Here is a 27,856-nt window from a genome sequence, read left to right on the forward strand (position 1 = left end):
GGCTGGGAGGTCCTTATAAGAGGCTTTCTCCTGTGGGCAGCATTGGGGTGGGGTGCTGAGGTTCCCCCGCGGGGTCTCGCCACCCCAGTGGAGCCAGCAGTGGGCGAGGCCCCCTGAGCATGCTCACCCACGGTGTCGGGCTTGGTGCACTGGATGTGCATGTAGCCGCTCTCCCTCATCAGGCTGTAGAAGACCTTCTCCTTGACAGGGTACAGCAGCTCCATATCCCTCTCAGTGTAGCCAAGAAACCTCCCGAAACGCCGTCCCAGGAGAAGGGTCAGGGTAGAGAAGTTGCTTAAAACCAAAGCCATGTTCAAGTGCAGGCCTTTCACGTGGCTGAGGGCAGAGAGAGGGGCCCAGGTGAGGCTGGGGTGGTGTCAAGGAGAGCGGGAGAAGAGAGATGGCGGAGGAGGAACAGGCCTCAGGGTTGAGGAGTGAGCACAGGGCCAGCCTCTTTCAGCACCAGCCCCACTGGGGAGGCCATGGGAGTTGGAGGAGGGAGGTTGGGGGAAAAATAGTTTCTGGGGAGTTCTGCTCAGGGCTGTCCCAGAGCTTGGTCCAGCAGAGGTCTAAAGCCTGACATTCCCCTCCTATCACAGGCCTTCTCTGCCTGGGAACCTGGCCCAGAGCCGCAACCCTGGGTTACAGACAGGAAAATCCAAGTCAACATGCCTCAGGCACTGCTGAGTGACAGTCACACTCCCTCCTCTCCCCTGGGGGGACCTTGGCCTCCCGTGCACAGAGGTCCATCTCTTAGAGGACACACACAAACACACACACACCACCCCGACAGTGACCTCACCTGGGCACCAGCTGGGCCATATTGGTGCAGATCAGGGCCCCCCAGTCCCCTCCTTGAATGTAGAATTCCTGGAAGCCCAGCCGCAGCATCAGCTTGTAAAAGATCCTGGCGGTGGCCACCGAGTTGAACCCTGGCGGTGATGGGGAAAGGCATGGAGTCACAGGCAGATTGCTCCATGGGCCCTCTAGGTGTTCTATGAAATTTCTCAGGCCCGCCTCCTCCCAGGTGGAGGTGAGAAAAGCTCACAGAGGCAAGAAGGAATCCTGGAGCCCAAACGTAGGGGTGGCATCTCCAGCCCTGGAGGGTAGTGTGTCTGGGGCCAGCCTCTCTGGTCCCTCTTTTCCCAGCTTCCTAGGGCCAACTCCCTGCTCACCCTCCCGGAAGGAGAGCCTGATGGGAACATCCGGCCCACCCTTGGCAAGGACGGGGCAGTTATGGAGGCTCTAGCAGCCCCATACCCTTCTTGGAGGATGCCTCTGAAAAGCCATAGCCAGGGATGGAAGGGCAGATGACTTCAAAAACGTGCTCATCGCTCAGGCCATGGTTCTTGGGGTCAGTCAGGAGTGGAATGATCTTATAAAACTCGTAGAAAGAGCCAGGCCAGCCATGCACCATCAGCAAGGGCTTCGGGGTACGGCCTGCGGACAGCTGGGGGGGCTTCACATGGATGAAGTGGATGTCCAGCCCTGGGGGAGAGAGCACAGTCAGGGTGGAGGGAGAGAAGGCCCTGTGTGGTCAGGCTCTGGCACCCCCCAGAACCTGGATATTGAGTACTGCCAGCCTTAGTGCCCCCGCCCCCGCCACCCCTCATGGTATTGATGACAGTAATGGCTGACACTGGTTTCATAGTCACACGGTGCTCCAGGTGCACAGATGTCCTCACTCAGCCTTTACAACCTCCCTGCAAGGGAGCTACGATTATTGCCTCCCGGTTTCCTTAGAGGTGCCCCCTGATGGCAGGGCCAGGTCTGTACAGGCACTGCTGGGTTTCCAGGGCTCAGGACAGCTCCTGGCTCACACCAGGCCTCCATAAATACTTGGTCTATAATTTAAAATCTGGAGGGTAGGGAGAAAGCCCCACATATCCAGCAATACAGGATTAATCAAGTATAGTTTGACAGTATACTGGAGTCCAATTCAGTCATCTAAATGGGCAGGGTAGATGTATATTTATTTAACATAGAAAACAGATCAGTAGATATTACTGGGAGGTAAAAGCAAATGATCAAGTCATATCCATTGTGTGACCCAGTTTCTGTAAAGTCATCTATGCGTATACTGTTGTTATACCATATATTGGTGAGTTTTTAAAATTTGGGAATGTAAAAAGCAGTTCTCTCCGAGCAGTAGATTCCAGTGCTTTTAATTTCTCTTTGAGTTTTATGTACTTTCCATTTTTTCTACAATGAACAGGTATTAAATGCATAATTTTTTTCATACACGGTGACAAAATGTTACCTTTTTCTAATTACCAAATGACATTTTCTTTAAAGTGGAAGATTTTTGGGCCTGGTGTGATGGCTCACGCCTATAATCCCAGCACTTTGGGAGGCTAAGATGGGCAGATCACCTAAGGTCAGGAGTTCGACACCAGCCTGGCCAACATGGTGAAACCCCGTCTCTACTAAAAATACAAAAAAATTACCCGGGTGTGGTGGCAGGCGCCTGCAATTCCAGCTACTCGGGAGGCTGAGGCAAGAGAATCACTTGAACCTGGGAAGCAGAGGTTGCACTGAGCCAAGATCACACCACCACACTCTAGCCTGGGCAACAGAGCAAGACTCCATCTCAAACAATTAAAATAAAGTGGAAGTTTTTTTTTTTTTTTTTAAGTGCAATGCTGGAAACATCATCATAGCCAAGGGCAGGTGAATGGATTCTGGTCTCCTCTGGACTGACTTGGGGCCTCTGTATATCAAAAGAAGGCAGCCCCTTCCCAGGCTAGTGCCCTGGACAGCAACTGGGCCCTTACGGCACTCACAGTGAGGGTGGCTGCCATGCCTGGAACCCTCTGCCACCAGGGCTGGTGCAGTCAGCGTGGCGTAGCTAACGTTCTGTTCTGTCATTAATATATTATATAAATAATACATGTTTACTGTAGAAAACTCAGAAAACACAGATAAGCCAAAGGGGGAAGACTCACATGTAATCCCACTCTCAAGAGACAACATGGTGTTGTCTGTCTAAACTTTATTTTGGAACAGTTTTAGATTGCTGAAAAACTGCCAAGAGTCCAGAAAACTCCCATATACCTCAAACCCACCAGGTTTCCTCCATTATTAATATTTTATGTTAGCATGGAACATTTATTACAATTAACAAACCAGACTGAGATATTATTAACTATAAAGTCCATAGTCTGATTTCCTTAGTGTTTACACTTATTATATGGCGAGAACACTTAATATGGGTCCTACCCTTTTAACAGATTTGTAAATGCCCAACACTGACGGCGCTCTGCTGTACAGCACATCTCTAGGATGTCTTCGGCTGGCAGGACTCAAACTTTACACAGCAACTATCAGCAACACCGTTTCCCCTATTCCCTAACCCCTGACAACCACCCTTCTACTCTCTGCTTCTGTTGAGTTTGACTATTTCAGATTCCTCCTGTAGGTGGAATCATGCGGTATTTGTCCTTCTATCCCTGGTTCATTTCACTTAGCATTATTTCCTCCGAGTTTATTCATGTTGTCACACATTGCAGGATTTCCTTTTCTTCTTCTTCTTCTTCTTCTTTTAGAGATGAGGTCTCACTGTGTTGCCCAGGCTGAAGTGCAGTGGCACCATCATGGCTCACTGCAGCCTCAACCTCCCGGGCTCAAGCAATCCTCCCACCTCAGCCTCCCAAGTAGCTGGGACTACAGGTAGGCAACACCATGTCTAGCTCCTTTTTGTTATTTTATTTTATTTTTTTTGTAGAGATGGGGTCTCTCTATATTGCCCAGGCTGGTCTCAAACTCCTGGGCTCAAGCCATCCTCCCACCTTGGCCTCTCAAAGTGTTGGGATTACTGGTGTGAACCACCACACCCGGCCAGGATTTTCTCCTTTTTAAAACCTGGATAATACTGGTAGCTACACACAACAGAATTTTAGCCAGATTTCCTTAGTTTTTTCCCCTAATGTCCATTTTCTGTTCCAGGATCCCAACCAGGACCCACACTCCACTGAGCTGTCATGTCTCTTTAGACCCTTCTTGGCTGTGACAGTTCAAACTTTTTAAAAAGACTTAGAGAACATAACTTTTAACAAAAATAGAACCATACATACACTCTATTTTAGAACCTCTTTTTTCTTTTTTTTTTTTACTTAACAATGTATCCTGGGTGTCCTTCTATGTTGCTAAATTTACTCCTATTCTAAAGTTTATTTTAGTAGGTGATCTTATCTCGCTTGGAACACACTGCATGATGTGAGATTCTTTTTAATTCAAATTCTACCACATTGTCATTTGAGTTTTAAATTAGAGAAAAAATACACATCCACTCTTGTGGATGCGCAGGCTCTCCCAGGACGCACGAGTAAAACATAGCTGCCTCTGGCCGGCACAGGGGCAAGAGGGAGCTGCTTTTCACTATATTTCCCTCTGTGCTTTTCCATTTTAAATATTTGAATTTTTTTTTTTTTTTTTTTTTGAGGCGGAGTCTCACTCTGTCACTCAGGCTGGAGTGCAGTAGTGTGATCTTGGCTCACTGCAACCTCTGCCTCCCAGGTTCACGCCATTCTCCTGCCTCAGCCTCTGGAGTAGTTGGGACCACAGGCACCCACCACCATGCCCAGCTAATTTTTTGTATTTTTAGTAGAAACGGGGTTTCACCGTGTTAGCCAGGATGGTCTTGATCTCCTGACCTTGTGATCCACCCGCCTCTGCCTCCCAAAGTGCTGGGATTACAGGCGTGAGCCACAGCGCCTGGCCTTTTTTTGTATTTTTTAGTAGAGACGGGGTTTCACCGTGTTAACCAGGATGGTCTCGATCTCCTGACCTCGTGATCCGCCTGCCCCTTGGCCTCCCAAAGTTCTGGGATGACAGGTGTGAGCCACCGTGCCTGGCCTAAATACTTGAATTTTAAAAATTAAGACTTTTTAAAAATAGAGACAGAGTCTCGCTAAGTTGCCCAGGCTGGCCTCAAATTCCTGGCTTCCTCCTGCCTCAGCCTCCCAAAGTGTTGGGATTATAGGCATGAGCCACCAAGCCTTGTCAAGACCTTTTTTTTTTTTTTTTTTGAGATGGAGTTTCGCTCTTCTTGCCCAGGCTGGGATGCGATGGCACTATCTCGGCTCAGTGCAACCTCTGTCTCCCTGGTTCAAGCGATTTTCCTGCCTCAGCATCCCGAGCAGCTGGGACTACAGACATGTGCCACCACGCCTGGCTAACTTTCATATTTTTAGTAGAGACAGGGTTTCACCATGTTGGCCAGGTTGGTCTTGAACTCCAGCCATCACGTGATCTGCCCGTCTTGGCCTTCCAAAGTGCTGAGATTACAGGCGTGAGCCACCACACCCGGCAAGACATTTTTTAAAAGCCCACAGCTCATAGTTTGCCTCATGGGTCCGTTTCCCTTTGTGGGAGGAAATACTCTTTCTGACTTTCCCTATAGGTCTGTAGCACCCATAGGATGCTCCATGACAGGGCTGCTGGGTTAGCATCCCGGAGCTGAGGAGGGCTCAGGATGGCAGTGCTGGGCTTGGAGGGGAAGAGGCAAGGGGGTGGGGTATTGGGTGTCAGGGCCAAGGGTAAAGGAAAAAGGGGCAGGCAGGGAGTCTGGAGACCTGGTGCCTCAGGCAGTTCCCTTCTTCCTGGATGTGATGGGGTTGGGCTTATCCAGAGGTCTCTGACACTTTTGTCAGCTCTCAGACTCTGAGGACAGCATCTGGTCTCCTGCGGTGGGAGGCCCAGGATGTGGGACAGATCTGGAAGCTCAGCATAGAATGAGCAGGGAAGTGGTAGGGGCAGGGAGGCTGAACAGTGAGGCCAGTGTGGATGAGGACAGAACACTGGGGTGGGGGTTGGAGGCTGGGCTATGAGCATCCAGGAGTGCAGGGGTAGTGCAGTGACAGAGAGGACCCTGAAGAAATCCACTGTGAGAGAGAAGAGGGAGGAGGACTTGGACCAACCCCAGCCTGGGGACCCAGGACAAGATTCAGGGAGATATTGAAGGTTTGCTAGGCCCACATACCAGAGGCTGCCTACTCAGCACTGTGGGGGGATGGGCAGAGAACACAGGAATCCAGGCCCAGAGGAGGGACTCCAAACCACAAGGACCAAGGCCAAGAACAGGCCTCCAGCCCTGGGCAGGGTGCCAGAACCATACATGGGTAAGTCCACGATGAAATCAATGCTAGAAACTGGCTCTTTTGGAGCAGTTGTACCTGAGGGAGGTTTTGCACTGTAAACAGCCAATGTCAGCTGGGTGTGGTGGCTCATGCCTGTAATCCCAATACTTTGGGAGGGCAAGGTGGGAGAACTGCTTGAGCCCAGGAGTTTGCGATCAGCCTGGACGACATGGTGAGACCTCGTCTCTATTAACAATGCAAAAAATAATAATAATAATAAAATAAAATAAATAGCCTAGCTGGGACACTTGGGAAGCTGAGGTGGGAGGATCGTTTGAACTCAGGAGGTTGAGGCTGCAGTGAACTGTGATCACACCACTGCACTCCAGCCTGGGTGACAGAGTGAGACCCTGTCTCTAAAAAAACCCCAGTGTCTTGAGGAACTCTGAAAGGGTCCAGTGGGGTAAGGCTGGCAGCTGCCAGGAGAGAAAGGGCCCTTTAATGCCTCCTGCCTCTGGGCCTTTGAACATGCTGTTCCCCTTTCTTGGACCACCTTCCCCACACACCTGGCAAAGTCCCACTCATTTCAGCTTAGATGCCATCTCCTCCAGGAAGCCTTCCCTCACATTCAAAGGAAGATTGTGGGGCTCATGAAACTCCCAGAACCTCCTCCCTCATAACGCTGCCACCATATGCTATAATTGCCCCGGAAGAACCTATGAGCTGTGAAGGAGGGACCCTGTCCTCCCTATGTGTCCCCAGCCCCAGCAGAATGCCTGGGTACAGCAGGCGCCCTGTTAATTTCTGCTGGATGGACATTGAAGAGCTAGGAAAACACAGGGATCCAAGTCAAACTCAAGGAAGCCAGGCAATTTTGTGCCAGGGATCCAAACAGGAACCTCTGGTAATTGCATACAGCAGTTTGGCTGGGATTAAGTGGCTTGAACCCTCTTGTTAGGCTAATAACAGAAGATATCAAAATCCTGTAAAGAATACAGCAACACTCAAGAGGAGTCCAAATTTGATCCAAAAAATCATTCCAGATTTTTTTTTTTTTTTTTTTTTTTTTTTTTTTTTTTTTTTTTTTTTTTTTAGTGTTCTTGGCTGAGCTCCAGGAAGGGCTCTAGTTCCAGGACACACATCACTGGGACTTAGCTTTTCTCTGACTCCGTCTCCCTCAGGCCTGGCCCGCTTGCATCAGGAGAACAAGGATGTTTGCTGCCCAGGCAAGGATGTTTGCTGCCAAGTCAAGGTTTCCATCCATCCTTCCTTTCTCCCTTTCTTTCTGAGATAGGGTCTTACTCTGTCACCAGGCTGGAGTGCAGTGGCGCGATCTCAGCTCACTGCAACCTCCGCCTCCCTGGTTCAAGCAATTCTCTTGCCTCAGCCTCCCGAGTAGCTGGGACTACAGGCACCTGCCACCACACCCAGCTAATTTTTGTATTTTTAGTAGAGACGGGGTTTCACCATCTTGGCCAGGCTGATCTTGAACTCTTGACCTCGTGATACACCTGCCTCGTCCTCCCAAAGTGCTGGGATTACAGGTGTGAGCCACCCCCCTGGCCCGGGTCTAAATCTCATCTCCATCCTTCCTCTCAAAGACTACCACATCATTGGACTGGACGGTGCATTTCTTTGGTTTTTAAATTGCATGTATGTGTTCCTGCCTAGCTCTAAAGATGGACAGATTGGCTGTGACTGCAATATTTTTGCATTTAGTAAGGTTACAACTTATAAGTACACCTCAGTGACCCAAAATTGGGTTCTGAATCTCTCCAACTTTATCTGACTCTAAGTTACATTGTGCAAGAAGGCGTTCTTATGACACACATCCCTCTCTGGCTGGCGTTTTGCAAACATACCTTCAATCTTAGTCTTGAAGTGAGGGTATCTATTGAGAATCTCCACCTGCTTCTTCCAGTCGAATTCATTCCGCCAGTAGGAGATGACTTTCTTCAGGTAGTTGGAGTTGAAGCCATAGTGGAAGCAGCTGTCCTCCAAAGGTGGGGTGAAACGGAACTTATCGATCCTCTGGTGTAAGTCCTGGAGCAAAATGCAGGACCCCAAGTTGAGAGGGATGGGTAGGGCAGGGCACAAGAGCAAAGTTGGTTTCCAGAAAACACAGCAAACCCCGCAGCCACAAGACACTGCACTCTGGTAGTGGCAAAGCAGTTTCCCACATCACTGTCTGCTCCCAAAGCGGATGTGTTCTTCCCTTCTTCCTTCTTCACTGTAGACTTCGCATTTCTTTTTTTTTTTTTTTTTTTTTTGACAGGGTCTCACTCTGTTGCCCAGGCTGGATCAGTGGCGTGATCTCGGCCCACTGCAACCCCCACCTCCCAGGTTCAAGCAAGTCGTGCCTCAGCTCCCAGAGTAGCTGGGATTACAGGTGTGAGCCACCATGTCCAGCTAATTTTTGCATTTTTAGTAGAGATAGGGTTTTGCCATGTTGGCCAGGCTGGTCTTGAACTCCTGGCTTCAAGTGATCTGTCTGCCTTGGCCTCCGAAAACAGTGGGATTACAGGTGTAAGCCACTGCGCCCAGCCCATCTTTTACTCTTTAAGTGTATAATTTACCCAGGTTTCCCTATAGCGGGAGTCGGCAAACTTTTTCTGTAGAGGGCCAGATAGTAATATTCTAGGCTTTGCAGGCTGCAGTGACTCCACTCTTCTTCCTAGTGTGAAGGCAGCCACAGCCAATGCACAGATGAATGGGGGTGGCCGTGTTCCAATAAAACTTTATTTATGGACAGCCATAGCCAATGCACAGATGAATGGGGGTGGCTGTGTTCCAATAAAACTTTATTTATGGACACTGAAATCTGACTGCTATATAATTTTCACATGTCACAAACTATTATTCTTCTTTTGATTTTTTTCCCCCTAACTATTTAAAGAGGTAAACACTATTCTTGGCATAGGGGTCATGCTAAAACAGGTAGCAGGCTACATTTGGTCTATGGGCCATGGTTTCCTGACCCCTGATATACAACACTGAATGATACATTATAACTCAGTTGGGATAAAAATTACAGGCCAGGCCCAGCACAGTGGTTCACGCCTGTAATCCCAGTGCTTTGGGAGGCGGAGGTGGGTGGATCACCTGAGGTCAGGAGTTCAAGACCAGCCTGGTCAACATGGTGAAACCCCATCTCTACTAAAAATACAAAAATTAGCTGGGCATGGTGGAAGGTGCCTGTAACCCCAGCTACTCGGGAGGCTGAGGCAGGAGAATCGCTTGAACCCGGGAGGTGGAGGTTGCAGTGAGCCAAGATCACACCACTGCACTCCAGCCTGGTGACAGAGCCAGACCCTGTCTCCAAAAAATAAAAAATTTACAGACCAGGAGAGAGGGTGCAAGCCTCATGGGCATGTATTAGGCTAAAAGGCCAGCCTCAGTGGGAGGAAGTTCATGTCAGCTTAGGGAGCCTCTCAAGTGTCACTACCCTCAGGCTTCTTCTCAAGTGTTTCAGTCACCCCTGAACAGATTTTGGAAATCTCAGACTCCCTTAGGAGTCTAATTCCATAAAGGAGTTTTCCTCAGGACTCAGCTTTGGCCCTAAATAGCAAGGCTGCAGCAAGCAAGTCCTACCCAGGGAGCCTCAGCCTGGTTGTTCTTGGGGTTAGCCCAGCTTCTGCTTTTAAATCCCTTCTTCCTTGGAACTCTCATGACTTTTTATCCATGCTTTTTGTGACATTTATCCTTATCCATCTTTTTTTTTTTTGAGACGGCGTTTCACTCTTGTTGCCCAGGCTAAAGTGCAGTGGTGCGATCTTGGCTCACTGCAGCCTCTGCCTTCTGGGTTGAAGGGATTCTCCTGCCTCAGCTTCCCGAGTAGCTGGGATTATTATAGGTGCCCGCCACCATGCCCAGCTAATTTTTTGTATTTTTAGTAGAGACGGAGTTTCACCATGTTGGCCAGGCTGGTCTTGAACTCCTGACCTCAGGTGATCCACCCACCTCGGCCTTCTAAAGTGTTGGGATTACGGGTGTGAGCCACCGCACCCAGCCAATCCTTATTTATCTTTTAGTCTACTTTTCTTTGTGCACATTCCTTTTCTCATTCACTGGACTGCTGTTGGATGGAAGGGGCTCTCTCTTTTCCCAAGCACTCACTGGGCCTGCACACAGTAGGTGCTCAAAACCCACAGAATGAAAGAAAGGATAGGCAGGGCCATGCCAGGCCTGCCTACCGTCCTGTCCCCAACTTGAGCCTTGCTCCTCCCTGAGGTTGCATTCTCAGGTCACCCCACCTGCCCAGTCACCTCCTTCCTGACTCTATCCCTGTGCAGAGGAGGGGCAGCGGCTTCAGGGTTAGACCTGACTTCAAATCCTTCCGCTTGTTAGCTAGGCCACCTTGAACAAGTTGCTTTATGCCCCTGAGCTTCAGCTTCTGCATCTGCAGGATGGGAACAACAGTCCTCACCCCGCGGGATCACCACAGGGATTGAATGTGACCAGGAATGGCTGACACACAGCGGTTGCCTAAGCAGCAGCATCCCTGCCTGCCTTCTCAGTGCTTCCTGGGTCTCTGATGGTGGAAACCTGCTCACTTTCTCCCACAACCTCACTCCCAAGGCTTCAGGTAGGGCATAGAGGAGGTGATGACGGCTGCTTTCTGTGACCTTTGATGCAGGTAACTGAGTCTGCTGGCACCCCATCTCCTGCCTGAGCACTGCTGGGCCTCGGATAGGGAAAGGAGAAGAGACAAAGTGGGAGGGCTCGGTATCCCTCTCCAAAGCAACCTGCACCTGCCCAGCAGGGGAAAAGCAGACTGAAACACACTCCCAAGTAGGATGGACCATTCCCAAGCCCCCATCCCCTCCCGCATCTGGCCTAAGACCCAACCCCTGTCTCCGAGACACCACCCTCTCCACTGCCCAGTCCGGCCTGGCCCAAGGTGCCTTACGTGGATCTCCTCATCTGACGTTTCCACCTTGAAAGGGTGGATGCTCTCGTCCTCCCTGCCTGCGGGCCTCGTGCCTGGGCCCCACCACCCATCTTCAAGTGGCAAAGTTTCCTCTTTGTCCCGGGAGATGAACCAGTAGATGGCAAAGCCCAGCACTGAAGTCAGGAGGATTTCTAGCCACATGGCTCCTGCAAAATGGGGGGATGTCATTAGTAACGGAGCCTGCCCAGCCCAGCCCTGACAGCTCAGAGACTCTGATTCGCAGCAGGCTCTTTCCTGCTGCACTCCAACCCCGTCCCTGATTTTATTTACGTTTGACTGTATATATATTATATGTATAATAATATATTATATATTATATGTATAACATATAATACATATAATATATATGTGATATAATATATAATATATATGTGATATAACATAATATATTATACATGTTTTATTATATATTATATGTTATATGTTATATTATATTATATATGTTATATTATATATTATAAATTGTTATATATAATATATATTATATATTATAATATATACACACTATATACCTACTATATATGTAATATATATATGAGATATAGAAAAATGGAAAAACAACAGACAATGAGACAAAATCACCCACAATCCTACTAAGCTTTGAAAATTGTTCATCATCCTGGGAAAACAGGAACCTAGATTGGCTTCTGCACAGTCCTGGGTAGGGGGTTTTGGGAGCTGCATTTCTGAGGCCTCATTTTTTTTTTTTTTTTTTTGAGATGGAGTCTTGCTCTGTCGCCCAGGATGGAGTGCAGTGGCACAATCTTGGCTCACTGCAACCTCTGCGTCCTGGGTTCAAGCAATTCTCCTGCCTCAGCCTCCCGAGTAGCACGTGGCACTCGGGCATAGAGGCACGTGGCATAGAGGCACGTGGCATAGAGGCACGTAGCATAGAGGCACGGGCATAGAGGCACGGGCATAGAGGCACGTGGCATAGAGGCACGTGCCACCATGACCAGCTAATTTTCGTATTTTTAGTAGAGATGGGGTTTCACTGGCCAAGGATGGTCTCGATCTCTTGACCTTGTAATTCACCCGCCTTGGCCTCCCAAAGTGCTGGGATTACAGGTATGAGCCACTGTGCCTGGCGGCCTCATGTCTGAGAAGGCTTCTGTCCACACCCTCTGGGCTCCCTCCCCCAGGGGAGAGGAGCAACTTTCCTGAGTGGTGGCCCACAGCCCCTGCTCTGTCTCTCTTGTAGAGGGGCTCATCCTCAGGGCAGACGGGGGTAATGGGGAGGCCCAAGTGCTGGAAGAGTAAGTTCAATTTAGGGTTGGGGGACACTGCTAGGAAGCCCAGCCATGGCCACACATCTTAGCTGTGTGTGTCAGAGCTTTACTGAAACATAATTCATATACCATACAATTTGCCCATTTAAAGTGAACACTCCAATGGTTTTGAGGATATTCAGACATGTGCAACCATACCCACAGTCAACTGTAGAACATTTTCATCAGCACAGAGAAATTCCATACCCTTCAGCTGTCGCTCCTCCACTGCCCCCCCACGTTAGGTCCTAAGCAGACTCTAATGTACTTTCTGTGTCCATAGAGTTGCCTATTACATTTCACATCAACTCAGTTGTGTTTTAATCCCCATTTGTCTGACTCCTGTGTCTTTTTTGCTCAGAAAGTGAAGAAACCTTAGTCTCAGCAAAGTACGATCAGGCAGATACCAGCCCAGCATTGTTATCTAGCTCCTCATCTTCCTCATTCCTAGGCAAGTAACCCACAGACTGTTCTTGTTCAGAGTAACCTGCATGAATATGCAGGCCGTCCTTATGCCTGAGTCAGAGGAGGTTCTCTGGACGCAGTGCAGTTAGGACCCAGGTGGAGGAGAAAGCATTGAGTTTTGACAAGGTCCCTGCAGACCACCCCCCGGCAGCGCCCCTGACTCTGTCTTGGAAACCCAAGGCAGGAGGTGGTCCCTGCTGGGAACCCCACCACTTGTATGCTCCATTGGCTGCTACATGTCAGATGTCTGGGACTCTGCTGGGGGGTTGCAGAGGCCCTGGAGTTTGCTCCAGTCAAGAGCTGCCCCTCTAAACCTAGAATTGGGCCACTGGGGGTCGTTCTAAGAAATACTTGTCCACAGTGGTCCAGAGATAGAGCTCCAAACAAATCCACCCAGGGCAATGGCTCTCATCTTATTCCTGCAGTTCTGTAGGAAATCTAATCAGGAAAATCAGCTTGGCACCCCCGACCTCCCTGTTTCTATTAGTGATCCCAGTGAACTCCCAGCTTCCCACCCTCAGGCCCTAGAGTCATCCGATTCTTCCCCCACAGACCATCACCAAGTCCTGATGCCATCAGATTCAGCCCCCTGCGTGCCTTGCCCCATCCCCTGGACCAGAGCCCTTATCACCCCACATGTGATTATCGAGACACCTTTCAAGAGAGGAAACCCACAACCCCATCTCTCATAGTCACCAGCACACTTCTTAGAACCCACTGCAAGGCTGGGCACGGTGGCTCAAGCCTGTAATCCCAACACTTTGGGAGGCCGAGACGGGCGGATCACGAGGTCAGGAGATGGAGACTATCCTGGCTAATACGGTGAAACCCCGTCTCTACTAAAAAATACAAAAAACCTAGCCGGGCGAGGTGGCGGGCGCCTGTAGTCCCAGCTACTCGGGAGGCTGAGGCAGGAGAATGGCGTAAACCCAGGAGGCGGAGCTTGCAGTGAGCTGAGATCCGGCCACTGCACTCCAGCCTGGGCGACAGAGCGAGACTCCGTCTCAAAAAAAAAAAAAAAAACAAAAAAAAAAACCCACTGCAGCCTTCTTCCTGGTAACCATGTCCAGGTGTCCACCCTTGAACTTTCAATACATCTCCCTCTCTGGATTGTGAAACTCTGAAGTGCCTCAAGGCCTCACTGATCAATGTTTACTCAGTCTACCATGTGCCAGGGTGCAGGCCTTCACTATCCCTGCCAGAGACATGTGGGACACTTTGATGCATGTTCCATCTCCAGCCACGCCAGGCCATTGCTTTTTTTAAATTATTATTTTATTTTTATTTTTATTTTATTTTATTTTTGAGACAGAGTCTCAGAGAGTGCAGTGATGCGATCTCGGCTCACTGCAACTTCTGCCCCTGGGTTCAAGAGATTCTCGTGCTTCAGACTCCTGAGTAGCTGTGATTACAGGTGCATACACCACCTCCTGCTAATTTTTGTATATTTAGTAGAGACAGAGTTTCACCATGTTGGCCAGGCTGGTCTCAAACTCCTGACCTCAAGTGATCTGCCCACCTTGGCTTCCCAAAGTGTTGGGATTAGAGGCACGAGCTGCCATGCCTGGTCCTATGGCTTTCATCTTTTAATTCCAAGCAGCAGTAGTGCCTGGGCCCCAAAGACCCTATGTCAGCTGATCAGATGGGCAGCTGGGAGCACACTTCCACAATAAAAACAAGGCAGGGAACAGCTGGAAATGAGTTCCTCTTATTTTAAGGAATTCAGAAAAGAAAAGACATACATCAGCTTCTTTTACTTCCAGAAAGACGTTATGTCTCTGCCAGGAAATCCTGCCCTTTAAGAAGATGGAGAAATGTCAGCTACAAGCTCCTGTGGTATTGAAAGCAGGACTAGGTGTTAGGGACTGGGAGACACATGGGAGCGTGTGGGAGGCAGCCAAAGGCAGAGAGCAGAGCTTCACCCAGCAACAGGAGCAGCTGAAGACACTTCACCGGGCAGGCAGATCCCACCACAATAAACCATAGCTTGGGAAGGCAGAGTTGTGCCCGTCCTGGGTACCGCCTTGACCCCCAGTGCCCAGCACTGGTCATTGGCCCAGCACAGCGAGGCGCTCCACTAATATTTGTGCCAACTGCATATGCACTAGAAGCCAGGAAGACACATTTTGCATGATGTTGTCAAGGAGGCTGCGAGCAGAATGAACAATAAAGAAGGATCACCCTCCCCAGTGAACCCTCCTTACCTGCACTTCAGCACAGGGAGGAGCGCCGCTGTCGCTTCCCTCTAGGATATAAATGTGCAACTTTCCCCTTTCTGGGCAGAAAGATCCCAATGCCTTCACCTGTCCCCCAGGCTCCACGTTCTCACCCTCGATCACTCCTTGGGAAAGAGAGCTGTGGAGCTCTGCACCTGGCGATGCTCTAGGCGCCTGTGAGAGAGGCAGGGCAGGCTGCAGGCACTGGCCCCCACTCCCCACGGCCTTTTGGCAACTGCACAGTCCTGCCAACTCAGCCAGTCTCATGTGTGCACAGCGTGGTTATCTCCCCTGGACTTTGCACAGCAAACTGAACCACGTTGACCTGAGAGATACAGTGCTGAAATGATAAATGCTCGAGTCTCATCTAAAAGAAGGGAATCTGGGACAAGGGGCATTATGATGGCCCCCACCAGCACTACCAGGGGTATCACCCAGGAAAAGGAGAGCAAAGTGACAGATTCAAAGAGAAATTTAAAAACACGATCTCTTGCATTCTAATTAAGATAACAAGAATATTAGTACTTGGCTCAAGGATGGTGCCTTACAGCCACTGATCTCAGATTACAAATAGGCTCCACTGCAGTGTGTTACTTTGCCACCTAGTAACAGCCCTTTATTTAATAGCAGGTATTTAATGAATGAAAGAAAGGTGTTCTTGATTAGCCTGGTGTGACAGCAGGTGTTGACTCTGTGTGGATGGGTTTTCAACCCCACTGCCGCCTTGCGTTCCCACGTGAACAGTCCTTCTCCTTGCTGCAGGCAGTGTTCACTTTCACCAGCCCAACCCCAGGAAGCCCACCCTGAGAAGGACGGAGCGGGTCACTATGACTCCACACCCCCCGTCTGCTTTGTCGGAGAGCTGGCCAGGCCGAGTGGCGCCCTCTTGACTGAGCCTCAAACCTTTGCTTTCCTCTTCAAATAAAGCCGCAGCCCTGGCGAAGGAGCTCAGAGGCCTGATGGCAGCCTGCTGGGCGCTTGGCACTTCCTAGACCCTGGTACCTGTAATCCATGGTACATGCAAATCCACCCACTAAAGAGCCACAATTCATCAAACTTGACTTTCCTTTTCACTTACTTAAGGCAAGAATCAGAGTAGGCAAGGGCCTTACCGTAAATCACACTGCAGTTGTGAGGATTAGAATCTGTGACCACAGAACTCACTCCCGGTCTGTCACTGGGCGTGTTGCACCCCACCTCCCCTTCTTGTTCCCTCTCAGCACCTGTTTGCAGCCTTGAGTCTTCAGGCCAGAAAGGACTCCTAGAGCACAGACCAGCCACTACTGCCCGGGAGCCACGGACGTCTCCCAGGCCTCATAGCTTTTCTCAAAAAAATGTAATAATAAGAAACAACACTCTCCCTGTACTGGTGGGTCAGCCAGTCCTGGGAAGAGCTGCAGGGGCTCTTAGAGTCTGACCAATCAGAGTCCAGGCACCCACTCTCTATCTGCCTGACCCTGCCCACACACTCTGCAGCTCGAGGCAGGGAGAAGTGCAGATGCACACCGCCCAGGCAGGGAGGGTCTAGGGAGTGCCAGGCACCCAGCAGGCTGCCCTCAGGCCTCTGGGCTCCCTCGCCAGGGCTGCGGCTTTATTTGGAGTAAGGGGAAAGCAAAGGTTTGAGGCTCAGTCAAGAGGGCACCACTCGGCTTGGCCAGATCTCCGACAAAGCAGACAGGGCTGTGGAGCCGTGGAGACTCCCTCCGTCCTCCGCAGGGTGGGCTTCCTGGGGTTGGGCTGGTGAAAGCGAACATCCCTCACAGTGAGAAGGACTGTTCACGTGGGAACCCGAGGTGGCAGAGGACCTGGGGTGGGCTGGGGAGGGGGTGGCACTAGGTAGATGACAGAGCCCTCCCCTCCCTCTCATGGCCTCCCTCTCTCACTCAGCAGACGAGCACTCAGAGGACGAGCAGGGCTGCATCACCCCTACATCCACCGGGTGGGCCAGCTGGTAAGTCACTGCCACTGGGCATGGAAGCTGGAGAGGAACTCAGCAGCCTCCAGTCCAAACCCCTGCTCCACAGCCAGGGAAAGAGGGGGCCGAGGAGTGACTGAGTCTGGGGAGGCTTGGTGGCCAACTTGGGCGATGCCATTTAAGGAGCCAGCCTGCGTTTCCTGGAGACTCCCCATCCCATGGCTCCCCCGAAAACAGCAACTCTGACGACCTTTGGCTTTAGAAATGAAAATATCTTGGAGGTTACAATGAGAGGGCTTTGGCCCAGTGTGGTAGCTCATGACTGTAATCCCAGCACTTTGCAGATCCAAGGTGGTGAATCACATGTGGTCAGGAATTCAATATCAGCCTGGGCAACATAACAAGACCCTCATCTTAAAAAAAAAAAAAAAAAAGTAATAAAGGGGTTTCTCGCTTGCTTTCCTCTTTGGGTAGTTCAAATCTCGGCTCCACTATTTATTAGTACTAGTTGAGGGGCTCTGGGCAAGTTATGAAACCTCTCTGAGCTCAGTAGCTGCATCTGTAAAATGGGGATAATAATGTTGAACTACTTATTATCAACGTGTGTGTTCCTTCCTCTTCCCCTAAATCCCTAATTACTGTGGAGAATCTCTGCCTTAGACCCCAGAGGAGCCCCTGTTCCTGTTATTTAGCCCACACTCCAAGGTCCCGCTGCAGCTGTGTGCACATAAACAGGCTGAATGTGAGGGAGTGCATGGCGACAGGCACTGCGGTCTGGGAGCATCTGCTCTCCTCTCTGTGTGCCTTGGACGTGATTTGGGAGGATGACCAAAAGCACAAGGCTATGTACATCTTCGGGTATCAGCGTTTTGCAAGATACATTCCTGGGGTAATCTCCACCCCCCTTTTCCATCTGTTTGGAGAAGGTGCATTCTCAGCATCAAGGGGCAGAATTCTGGTGGCTAAGCCTTCACCTTTCCAAGGAGAGCTATAGTTATCTCTTCCCTGTGGTCAGCTCCTGCTGATGTAGCAAACATTAGAACTTCTTCAAAACATCAAAGTTTAGGAGACGCCATGAAACACTGAGAAGTAAAACAATACAAAATGAGAGTGCCTGCTTTATTTTGCTAGCACCTGAAATCAAAGCTTCATTGATCTGTCTCAAAAGTTCCAGAGATATATTTTATCTGATTAGAGTTTTTGTTTTGTAATGCATTTTTCCAGAACACTGACAAGTTACTGGGCTGAGAGAGTTTGCACGGCAGAGGGTTGGAGGGGAAGCCTTTCAGAATGAAATCATTTTCTTTCTCGAAGCCAAGGTACTCTTCCCAACAAAATGGTTTGCTTGCCTAGTAAAGAAAATACAATTTTTGTTGCAAACCAGCCTGATTTTTTTTTTTTTAAAAAAAAAAGGAAGACTGGAAGATAGAGGTCATTTAGCTACAAGATACTGAGCTCAGAGGGGAACGTGATGAACAATTGGCTCCTACTGTAAGAAATGGGATTGTATATATTTTAATTCCAATTCTACACTGAAGTCAAATGTTGGGCGCCCATTTGTGAAACTTGGAAGAAAATCCCAATAAGTTCAAGGTGAAGAAGTTAAATGAGCAATCAGTGGTCTTTACCCTTCAAAGATGGACTAAATGAAACTGTTAGAAAGCAACAAATGATACAAGTAGAGTAACTTGTTAGTTTACTTGTGTTTATCTTTCTGGGTCTGACGCATAAAGGACAATTTTAAATACAGGAGAGCAAATAAAGTAGGTGCTTTGTTTTGCAGCAGAGTTAAAATGTAAATCACCTGTAATCCCAGCACTTTGGGAGGCCAACGCAGGCAGATCACTTGAGCCCAGGAGTCTGAGAACAGCCTGGGCAACATGGCAAAACCCTGTCTTTACAAATAATAAAAAAAAATTAGCCGGGCATGGTGCTGCATGCCTGTGGTACCAGCTACTTGGGAGGCTGAAGTGGGAGGATTGCTTGAGCCCAGGTGGTTGAGCTATGATCACTGCACTCCAGCCTGGGAGACAGAGCAAGAACCTGTCTCAAAAAAAAAAAAAAAAAAAAAAAGGAAAGAACCAAAAAACGAAAAACAGGCTGGGGGTGGTGGCTCACGCCTGTAATCCCAGCATTTTGGAAGGCCAAGGCGGGTGGATCCCTTGAGGTCTGGAGTTCGTGACCAGCCTGGCCAACATGGTGAAACCCCATCTCTAATAAAAACATACAAATTAGCTGGGTGTGGTGGTGTGCGCTTGTAGTCCCAGCTAGCCGGGAGGCTGAGGCAGGAGAATTGCTTGAACATGGGTAGCGGAGGTTGCAGTGAGCCGAGACTGCACCACTGCACTCCAGCCTAGGCAACAGAGCAAGACTCTGTCTCCAAAAAAAAAAAAAAAAAAAAAGGTAGATCAGTTTAATAATTTAATGGAACTTAATATTTCTGTTACACTGGGGTAAAAATAAAAGTTTGCTTTTTAAAAATTCTTAAGTGATGTCACTAAGTCAAGTTTTAAAACATACAATTCATTTTAAGATTGATACTTAAAGTTCAAATGAACTTTTTCTGTTATTTGAATGTGGTTTTTAAAGTGCCAAGAAGTTATTTGTTTTTTAAAGTAAATAAGAGATTTGGATTGGTGCCTTGGAAAAGCAAGTAGAAACATGCTTTTGGACCAGAGGTTGGTTCAGCAACACTGAGTAGAACTACGGGCTGGGTACTATGTAGGCACCGGGAGTAACACACAACCCTGTAACTGTAGGAGCTCACACTTTAGCAGGGCAGACAAACGGATAACAGATACACACCCTTCCAGTTATAGACACATACTATATGCACACAGATGGAAGAGAAGTGTGCACAAGCAGAAGTGGTTAAGTTTTGCCACAAAGGTTTCACAGAGGAGGGGTCATTGAGCAGGGTTTTTAAGTATGAATAGGAGTTTACCAGGTGAAAAATAATGGTGGAATGGGGATAATCCAGGCAGAAAGAAGAGCATGTGGGATGGAATGGGATGGAAGTGAGGAAGCGCATGGCGTGAATGAAATAACACGAGTCTCGTGGCCGGGCGCGGTGGCTCAAGCCTGTAATCCCAGCACTTTGGGAGGCCGAGACGGGCGGATCACAAGGTCAGGAGATCGAGACCATCCTGGCTAACCCGGTGAAATCCCGTCTCTACTAAAAAAATACAAAAAACTAGCCGGGCGAGGTGGCGGGTGCCTGTAATCCCAGCTACTCGGGAGGCTGATGCAGGAGAATGGCGTGAACCTGGGAGGCGGAGCTTGCAGTGAGCTGAGATCCGGCCACTGCACTCCAGCCTGGGTGACAGAGTGAGACCCCGTCTCAAAAAAAAAAAAAAAACAAAAAAATTAACACGAGTCTCATAGGGTGTTTTCTGGTAAGAGTTGATGATTCTACACTTCACAGTGTAGTTGTCTCATTTATTACTATACTATCTCTTTTATAAATTGCTGCTTCATCATGAGCTGACCAGCAGTTTTAACTTAGAAATTGTGTTTACAATTCAGATTACCCTTCTGTAAATTACATGCTGAAAAGAGTGAGCTAAGAAAACATACTTGGGGATGGGCACGGGGGCTCACGCCTGTAATTCCAGCACTTTGGAGGCCAAGGTGGGCAAATCACCTGAGGTCAGGAGTTCAAGACCAGCCTGGCCAACATGGTGAAACTCCGTCTCTACTGAATATACAAAAATTAGCCGGGCGTGGTGGTACATACCTGTAATCCCAGCTACTCAGGAGGCTGAGGCAGGGAGAATTGCTTGAACCCGGGAGGCGGAGGTTGCAGTGAGCCAAGATCATGCCACTGCACTCCAGCCTGAGGAACAGAGCAAGACTCCATCTCGAAAAAAGAAATAATATACTTGGGAATGTGAGGATTATGTGGTTGAGTGAAGAAAGGTGGCCCGGACAGCAGATTACTCAGAATTCAACGGTTCACCGCAGCTGTCCTTGATGAGCTGGTGGCTGTGGCAAACATGCCCTCAGATTGGGATGTTGTGGCAGACTGCCAGCAATGTTCTCTTCTTCTTCCTTAGCAAAGGAATTTTAATTTTAGTTGGAGAAGACCAGCCAAACACTTGACATTTCTTGGCCCCCTTGCAGCTAAGTATGACGGAGTGATTAAGTGAAGACAAAGAGCTATAAATGTACTTGAGCAGAACCACCTGTGGCCCAGATAGTACCTTGTGTCAAAATTTTCTCCAGTACATCTGAAACTGCACTGTGATCCTGTTCCCCTAAACTTTGTCTTCTCTTGGTGTTCCCTCCTGCAGTAACTGACACCCTCCTTGCTACTGCCAAGCCAAAAACCTAGGCAATGTCCTTGAAACCCCTCTCCTTCACTCCGCCACAGATATCAGCAAGTTCTGGCAGCTGAACTTCCAAAGTACATCTCAAATCCATCTCCAACCCAGCCCAGGTTCCTGTGGCTCTCCCCTGGACTGCTGCCCCTGCCCAGTCCACTCACATCTGCTCTACCCCTTCCAACACAATGGCCACTCTGCAGCCACAGCAATCTTTTTAAAACATTTTTTTTTTTTTTTTTGAGACGGAGTCTCTCCCTGTGGCCAGGCTAGAGTGCAGTGGCGCGATCTCGGCTCACTGCAATCTCCGCCCTGGTTCAAGCGATTCTCCTGCCTCAGCCTCCTGAGTAGCTGGGACTACAGGCGTGTGCCACCATGCCCAGATAATTTTTGTATTTTTAGTAGAGATGGGGTTTCACCATGTTGGCCAGGATGGTCTCAATCTTCTGACCTTGTGATCCACCTGCCTCGGCCTCCCAAAGTGCTGGGATTATAGGCATGAGCCACCGCACAAACCCTGTTTTTTTTTTTTAAACGAAGACAGGTTCTTACTATATTGCCCGGGTTGGTCTCGAACTTCTCCTGCTTTAGCCTCCCAAATAGCTGGATTACAGGCATGAGCCAGGTCAGAGTGATCTTTTGGAAATGCAAATCTGATCATGTATATCCCATCCCCTGCCAAGACCCTAAAGAGCTTCCCCTTGTCCCTGGGTTAATGTGGCCTTTAAGGCCTGGGTGATCTGACCACTGACCTCTCCCCTAGCCCCTCAGAGTACTACTGGTATCAATAGTATGGAGAAGTAGTTTACTTGAAAGCTAAGTGAGAGTTTTAGGGCTGGGCTCTCACACTGCCCCCCTGATCTTTCAGTTTTATGCTCACCATGCTCTGTCCTACTGTGGGGCTTTATGAAGGCAAATCCCTCTGTCTAAAAGTTATTCCCTCCCCTTCCCACCTCTCTAACTTCTACCCACTTTTCAGATTTCAGACTGACTGTCCCTCTTCTGGGTAGCTTCTCCTGACCTATCCCAGCAAGGCACATCTCTCAGTCCTAGCCTTCGTCATGCTCACATTTGTCAGGGTGATTACGTGACTGACAGCTGGACAGAAGCTCCTGTAGGCCACGGACCATGTCTACTTTGGCTCCCATCTGGACTCCCAGTGACTGGCATTCTAGTAGATGCTTAATTATTTGTTGAATGAATGAATGAACTTAAAAATTCTTTGAATGAGAACACAGAAAATTAATCAGAACTTTTGAACAAGAAGAGCTGGATTCACCTTGAGGAATAATAAATGTAACCTGCTTAGCCTAGTTGGTAGAGACAGACCATAAAATGCAGGAAGAGGGCTGAAGAGCTGGCATGAGGCACTATGGAGAAAGCCCCCTGACCCCAAAGAAGACTGGAGAACCAGTATCCTAGGCAGACTACAAATATCAGGGTTTTGGGTCTAAAAAGATGGAGTCAGACTCAGATCCGGCCGCACAAAGTAAAGGGGCAGGTCTACTGCCTGTCCAAAGGCTCCCCTCCCCCAACCCAGGCAAGCAGTCATAACCTCACTGTCAGAAAGTGCTCCTAGAATCGCAGTAAAGTGCTAGCTGGCCATGACTCAGCACTCGCCATGTTCCCAGCCTTGGCTAAGTGCCCTGCAGGTCAGAATGCCCAAGTGTTTTTCCAGAACAAAGACCATGAGGTGGACCCAGGCCTGTGACAGTTGGGCAAGCCTGGCTCTGACTGCGCATTTCCCTAATAGCGACTGAGACTCGCAGCAGCGTGAAAACCCAGTGCTTCTCCTGGGGGAAGTCTGCCACTTTGGGGAGGAAAGTGTGGGGGCAGAGAGGATAAAGGAAAAACTATGGCATGACCTGCCCCTCAGATACCAGGCCAGAGAGGGAGGTGGGCTTGGAGGGTCTGCTGCTTCTGCAGGCCTGGTCCCAAACCAGCCCCCATCCTGCCCTCCCCAGCACCCCAGCCTCACCATTCCTCCCTGGGGCAAGACGAAGGGAACATCCAGTGGACAGGGAAAAACAGATGGCTTCCCTCCCATTTCTGGCCTGCCTGCCAAGCGAACACAGGATGGGAGCCTGGGAGCGTTCTTGCTGTGAACTCCCTGTCAGCAGCTGCCCAAGCCTCGGGGCTCCCAGGGGCTTCCCAAAAGTCATCCTGAAGCTCCCAGCCTCACTCCCTTGGCTGGCCCAAGAGTGATGGAGGCAAACCCTGGGGGCAACTCCCAGCTTCTCCACCCTCAGCCATTGTCCCTGAACCCCAGGGACCCCCAGAGACTCAGGATGGAAGAGGCCAGACGCAGGCGAGTTGGGCTTGTACACCAGGCCAATGGCCGTGTTTATCTCTGTGCAAGAGCTGGAGCCAAGCCCTGGGAAAACAGCTTAGAGCCAGAAACCAAGGGAAAGGGAAAATGTAGTTTACAGGCAGGGGGGGGAAAAAAAAGTGGGGGGAGAGTAAAAGAGCAGTAAAATGTGTCAGGAGACAGCCTTCTTGGGGGCAGGACTGCCGTTTTGGGGCCTGAGGGACGGGCACATCACCCTCTGTGTGGAAGGGAATTCCCTCCACCTCCATGCTATCTACACATCTGGAGAGATAGAAAGAAAACAATTTGGGTTTGGCACTGGGATGCCAATGTGATTGAGGGAGCCCCAAGCCAGCCCGCGGGCAGTTAGGCCCTCACTGCCTGCTTTGCTGCCTGGCCCTGCTGCCTGCCAGCCATGTAGCCTCAGGTCAGTGACTCCACTTCTCCAGGCCCCCGTGGCCCCATCTGACGTGCAGGGGCTGGAGAGGGGGAAGGGGAAGGCCACACAGGTGGGCTGGCCAGATCCTGTGCACCTTCAGAGAGGGGACGGCTACTTCCACACTCTTTAAAGGCCACACAAACTTTAAGTTACAGAACTCAAGAAGACCAAGAGACGCCGCACATGCTGCAGGGCTTGTGAGCTCTTGGCCTGGAGCTTCATTTGAGGTCCCATTCCATCTCACATTCTGCCAATTAAAATTACAGCCATTGAGTTTTTCCACTGGTTCTAAATTAGCAGAGAAAAAGTCCAAGCAGAATCCAGTTCACCACCTAAAAGGAAAAAGCATTGCCCTCCATGGAATTTCAGTCCTTGACATTCTCTTTTTTTATCTTTTAAAATTAAAAAAAAAAATTGGAATAACTTTTTTTTTTTTTTTAATTTTAAAGACAGAGCCTTGCTTTATTGCCCAGGCTGGAGTACAATGGCTCAATCTCAGCTCACTGCAGCCTCCACCTCCCAGGTTCAAGTAATTCTCATGCCTCAGCCTCCTGAGTAGCTGAGATTACAGGCACCCGCCACCACCATGCCTGGCTGATTTTTGTATTTTTAGTAGAGAAGGGGTTTCACCATGTTGGCCAGGCTGGTCTTGAACTCCTGTTCTCAAGCGATCCGCCTGCCTTGGCCTCCCAAGGTGCCCGATTACAGGCGTGAGCCACCATGCCAGGCCAGTCCTTAGCATTCTCTATTTGACTGGAGAGAGGCTCCTATTCCAGGGGATAATAGGAGTAGATCATATAACACACTTACCGGATTTCTCTCCCACCATTAACCACACTCTGCACCTCCCCCTTCTCCCCAGCGTGGCTTTTCCTCAACAATGTGCTCCACGATCTGGAAGCTTCCTCGCAGTGTGTAACAGGAGAGCACTGAAAGCCGGGCCTCATGGAGGAACCTGAGCCTGCCGTCTCATCTAGCAGAGCAGCAAGAGAACTAGGGGTGCTTCCTGTAGGGCAGCCCAAGAACCAGGGTCCGAGTTCTGGGTTGTTTGGTCATGGTGGGGGTTAGTTCGCTTGTGGCAATGCTTAGGTTGCAAAAAGGAGTTTAAAAGTCCCAAAAGGCTAAAAATATTTATGGTGTTCAATCATAAGTGCTGAAGGCAACTCTGAAATTAAGATGTTCCATCTTAACTGGGTGCCGTGGCTCACGCCTGTAATCCCAATACTTTGGGAGGCTGAGGCAGGTGGATCGCTTGAGTCCAGGAGTTCAAGACCAGCCTGGGCAACATAGTGAAACATTGTCTCTACAAAAAAAAAAAAAATATATGAAAATTAGCCGGGCATGGTGGTTGCACGCCTGTAATCCCAGCTACTTGGGAGGCTAAGGATGGCTTGAGTCTGGTGGGACGGAGTTTGCAGACAGCTGAGATGGCGCCACTGCACTCCAGCCTGGATGACAGAGCCAGACACTGTCTCAAAAAAAAAAAAAAAAAAAAAAGGATGTCCTGACAGGGTATCACTGTGACCCTGATAGCAGCCTTCCTGGTAGGGTCTGGAAGTCCTGCCTCAGTGAGGCACACATGGAACTGGAAGAGGGCAGGGCTGCTTTCTTCCACCTGGTGGCTGTGCCCTGACCTGGTGGCTATGTTTTTGTTTTTGTTGAGACGGAGTCTCACTCTGTCGCCCAGGCTGGAGTGCAGTGGCACAATCTCAGCTCACTGTAAGCTCCGCCTCCCGGGTTCACACCATTCTCCTGCCTCAGCCTCCTGAGTAGCTGGGACTACAGGCGCCCGCCACCACGCTCGGGTAATTTTTTTTGTATTTTAGTAGAGACGGGGTTTCACCGTTAGCCAGGATGGTCTCGATCTCCTGACCTTGTGATCCGCCTGTCTCGGCCTCCCAAAGTGCTGGGATTACAGCCGTGAGCCACCACGTCCGGCCGACCTGGTGGCTATGTTTGCTGGGCCCACTGCTATTTCCCCACAGGGACAACTTAGCAGCAAGAAGGTCTTGCCACAGCCAGAAAAACTGGAACGTGAGACAGTATATTCATTTGCCTCAAAGAGCTGGTAAGAGAGGCTCCTCATATCTTATCACTGCAGGATATACTCATACCTGGAAAGATGGCCTTGGGGGTTGGCACTGGGACCAACGTATTTCTTTTACTTTCCCAAAGTCTCTCCAAATTAGCCAAGTCTCTCCAGTTCTAGCAGAAAGAGGGATACAAATTTGTAGGACCGGAAAGTCACCCCTCAATGCAGCCAGTGTCTCTCATTCCACAGGGAAAGCAAATTCCCAGGCTGAGTTGCCAGAGGACAAGCTGAGGTGGTGGCCTTTGGTGAGGGCTGGAGGGCCAATGGCTGCCTGCTCCTGGCCTCTCACAGCACGGCTCTCTGACCCTTCATGGAGGCACTGGGACCTCTTGCTTGCAGTCACCAGCCTCCCACAGCCTTCAAGAGTCACAGTCCAGGCTGCTCTTGGACTAAAGCCAGCCAGGCAGGCCCATGGCAGAGAAGCTCAGAAGCTCAGAACATGACCTAGACTTCAGGATGTGTCTGGGCACCCACAGCCGCTCTGAGGAAGGCTAGAGAAGCCCTGAGCTGTGACACTGGGGTGGAAAGACTCTTTAAACAGACCATCTCCCATACTACAACCATCCTAAGAAGAGGTAGTTTTTCTTTTTAAAAATTGAGACAGGGTCTCACTATGTTGCCCAGGGTGGTCTTGAACTCCTGGGCTCAAGATATCCTCCTGCCTCAGCTTCCCAAAGTGCTGGGATTACAGGTGTGCTCCACCACTCCCAGCTAATTTATTTATAGAGAAGAGGTCTCACTTCGTTGCCCAGGCTGGTCTCAAAACTCCTGGGCTCAATTTCCACCCCCTCAACTTCCCAAAATTCTGGGATTACAGGTGTGTGCCATCTTGCCCAGCCAGTTTTTCTATTTTAAAGATAATTAAAAATGAAGCTCAGATATGTGTAGTTAATCCAGCTCTGAAGTACCAACAAGACATTCAAATTCAGTCTATTCATCAAACTTCCCAAATGCTAAAGGAAGCAAAAACTCCTGCTTCTGACCTAGGAACAAGACCTGTGATCCTAGTTTGTGGAGTAGCTGGAGAATTTTCCAGAAGTCTCTTTAACTCCTCAGAGAAAAGAACACTTTCCCCTCTTACGCAAGCTTGGTCAATTAGGCCTTGGAGAGCCTAATGGGTGTGGCTGTGCGGGGGCTGGACCATGCACTAAACCACACCTACCCACCCACTAGGCAACAGACAGAGACACAGCAGGGCCAGTGGGCATGAGGACTCCACGCCAGGTCTCTGAACCCATCTCCTGGAATGCCGTAGGTCAGGCTGTGACAGTCAAATGGCTGCTTTCTGCTGAGAAAGGATGAACTATGACTTCCCCTGGGAAAGTAAATAAACCTTGACAGTAGGGGAGGCTGCTCAGTGCGAGCTTGGTTTGCACAATCCTAGTTATATAATAGAGGATTGGATTGCGCAGTTTTTTCCTTGGAAAGGAGAGGAAGCTCTTCCTGGAGTGCCCACCAGCTCCTCCCTCCTCAGGAAAGGGGTGTGGCTGGATCCTTGGCAACACTTTGGTCCCCTAACGGAGGAACTGCTGAGGTGCCTTCTCCCTCCTGCAACCCCCATCTTATCCCACAGCCCCTTGGAGACTCTGCTCCTAAGCCACTAGGTCTGGGTCAAGAACCAGTCACAGGCAACTCAGGGGGCCAGGCGGGCTGGGCAGTGACCCTCCTGCCTTGACTCAGGGCCCTTGAACTCTTAAGATTTTGCCTCCCCTACCCTGTGGCCTTCACTCTACTTGAAGTGCCTTCACTGGACCCAGTAGAGGCTACAGGGCCCACTGAGTCCCATCAAAACTTATTGTTTCC

At 49.6% G+C, this 27,856-nt stretch overlaps 1 protein-coding gene across 2 annotated transcripts in view; it reads right to left on the reverse strand.

The window, feature by feature from the left end:
• Positions 1 to 27,856, reverse strand: part of EPHX1 (epoxide hydrolase 1) — a 36,266-nt gene that overhangs the window by 5,702 nt on the left and 2,708 nt on the right. Inside the window, exons 1-6 of one of the 2 annotated variants that reach the window (XM_007988282.3) lie at positions 14,966 to 15,155; positions 10,987 to 11,174; positions 7,940 to 8,120; positions 1,261 to 1,488; positions 803 to 932; positions 128 to 336 (exon numbers count right to left, since the gene is read on the reverse strand). In XM_007988282.3, the coding sequence (XP_007986473.3) occupies positions 128 to 336; positions 803 to 932; positions 1,261 to 1,488; positions 7,940 to 8,120; positions 10,987 to 11,169 (931 nt within the window). In that variant the 5' untranslated portion in view covers positions 11,170 to 11,174; positions 14,966 to 15,155. Of the gene's footprint in view, positions 1 to 127; positions 337 to 802; positions 933 to 1,260; positions 1,489 to 7,939; positions 8,121 to 10,986; positions 11,175 to 14,965; positions 15,156 to 27,856 lie in introns of those variants that run through there. The other variant, XM_007988281.3, reaches the window with a different exon arrangement.

The sequence above is a fragment of the Chlorocebus sabaeus genome, chromosome 25, assembly GCF_047675955.1.
Source record: "Chlorocebus sabaeus isolate Y175 chromosome 25, mChlSab1.0.hap1, whole genome shotgun sequence".
NCBI classification, from domain to species: domain Eukaryota; kingdom Metazoa; phylum Chordata; class Mammalia; order Primates; family Cercopithecidae; genus Chlorocebus; species Chlorocebus sabaeus.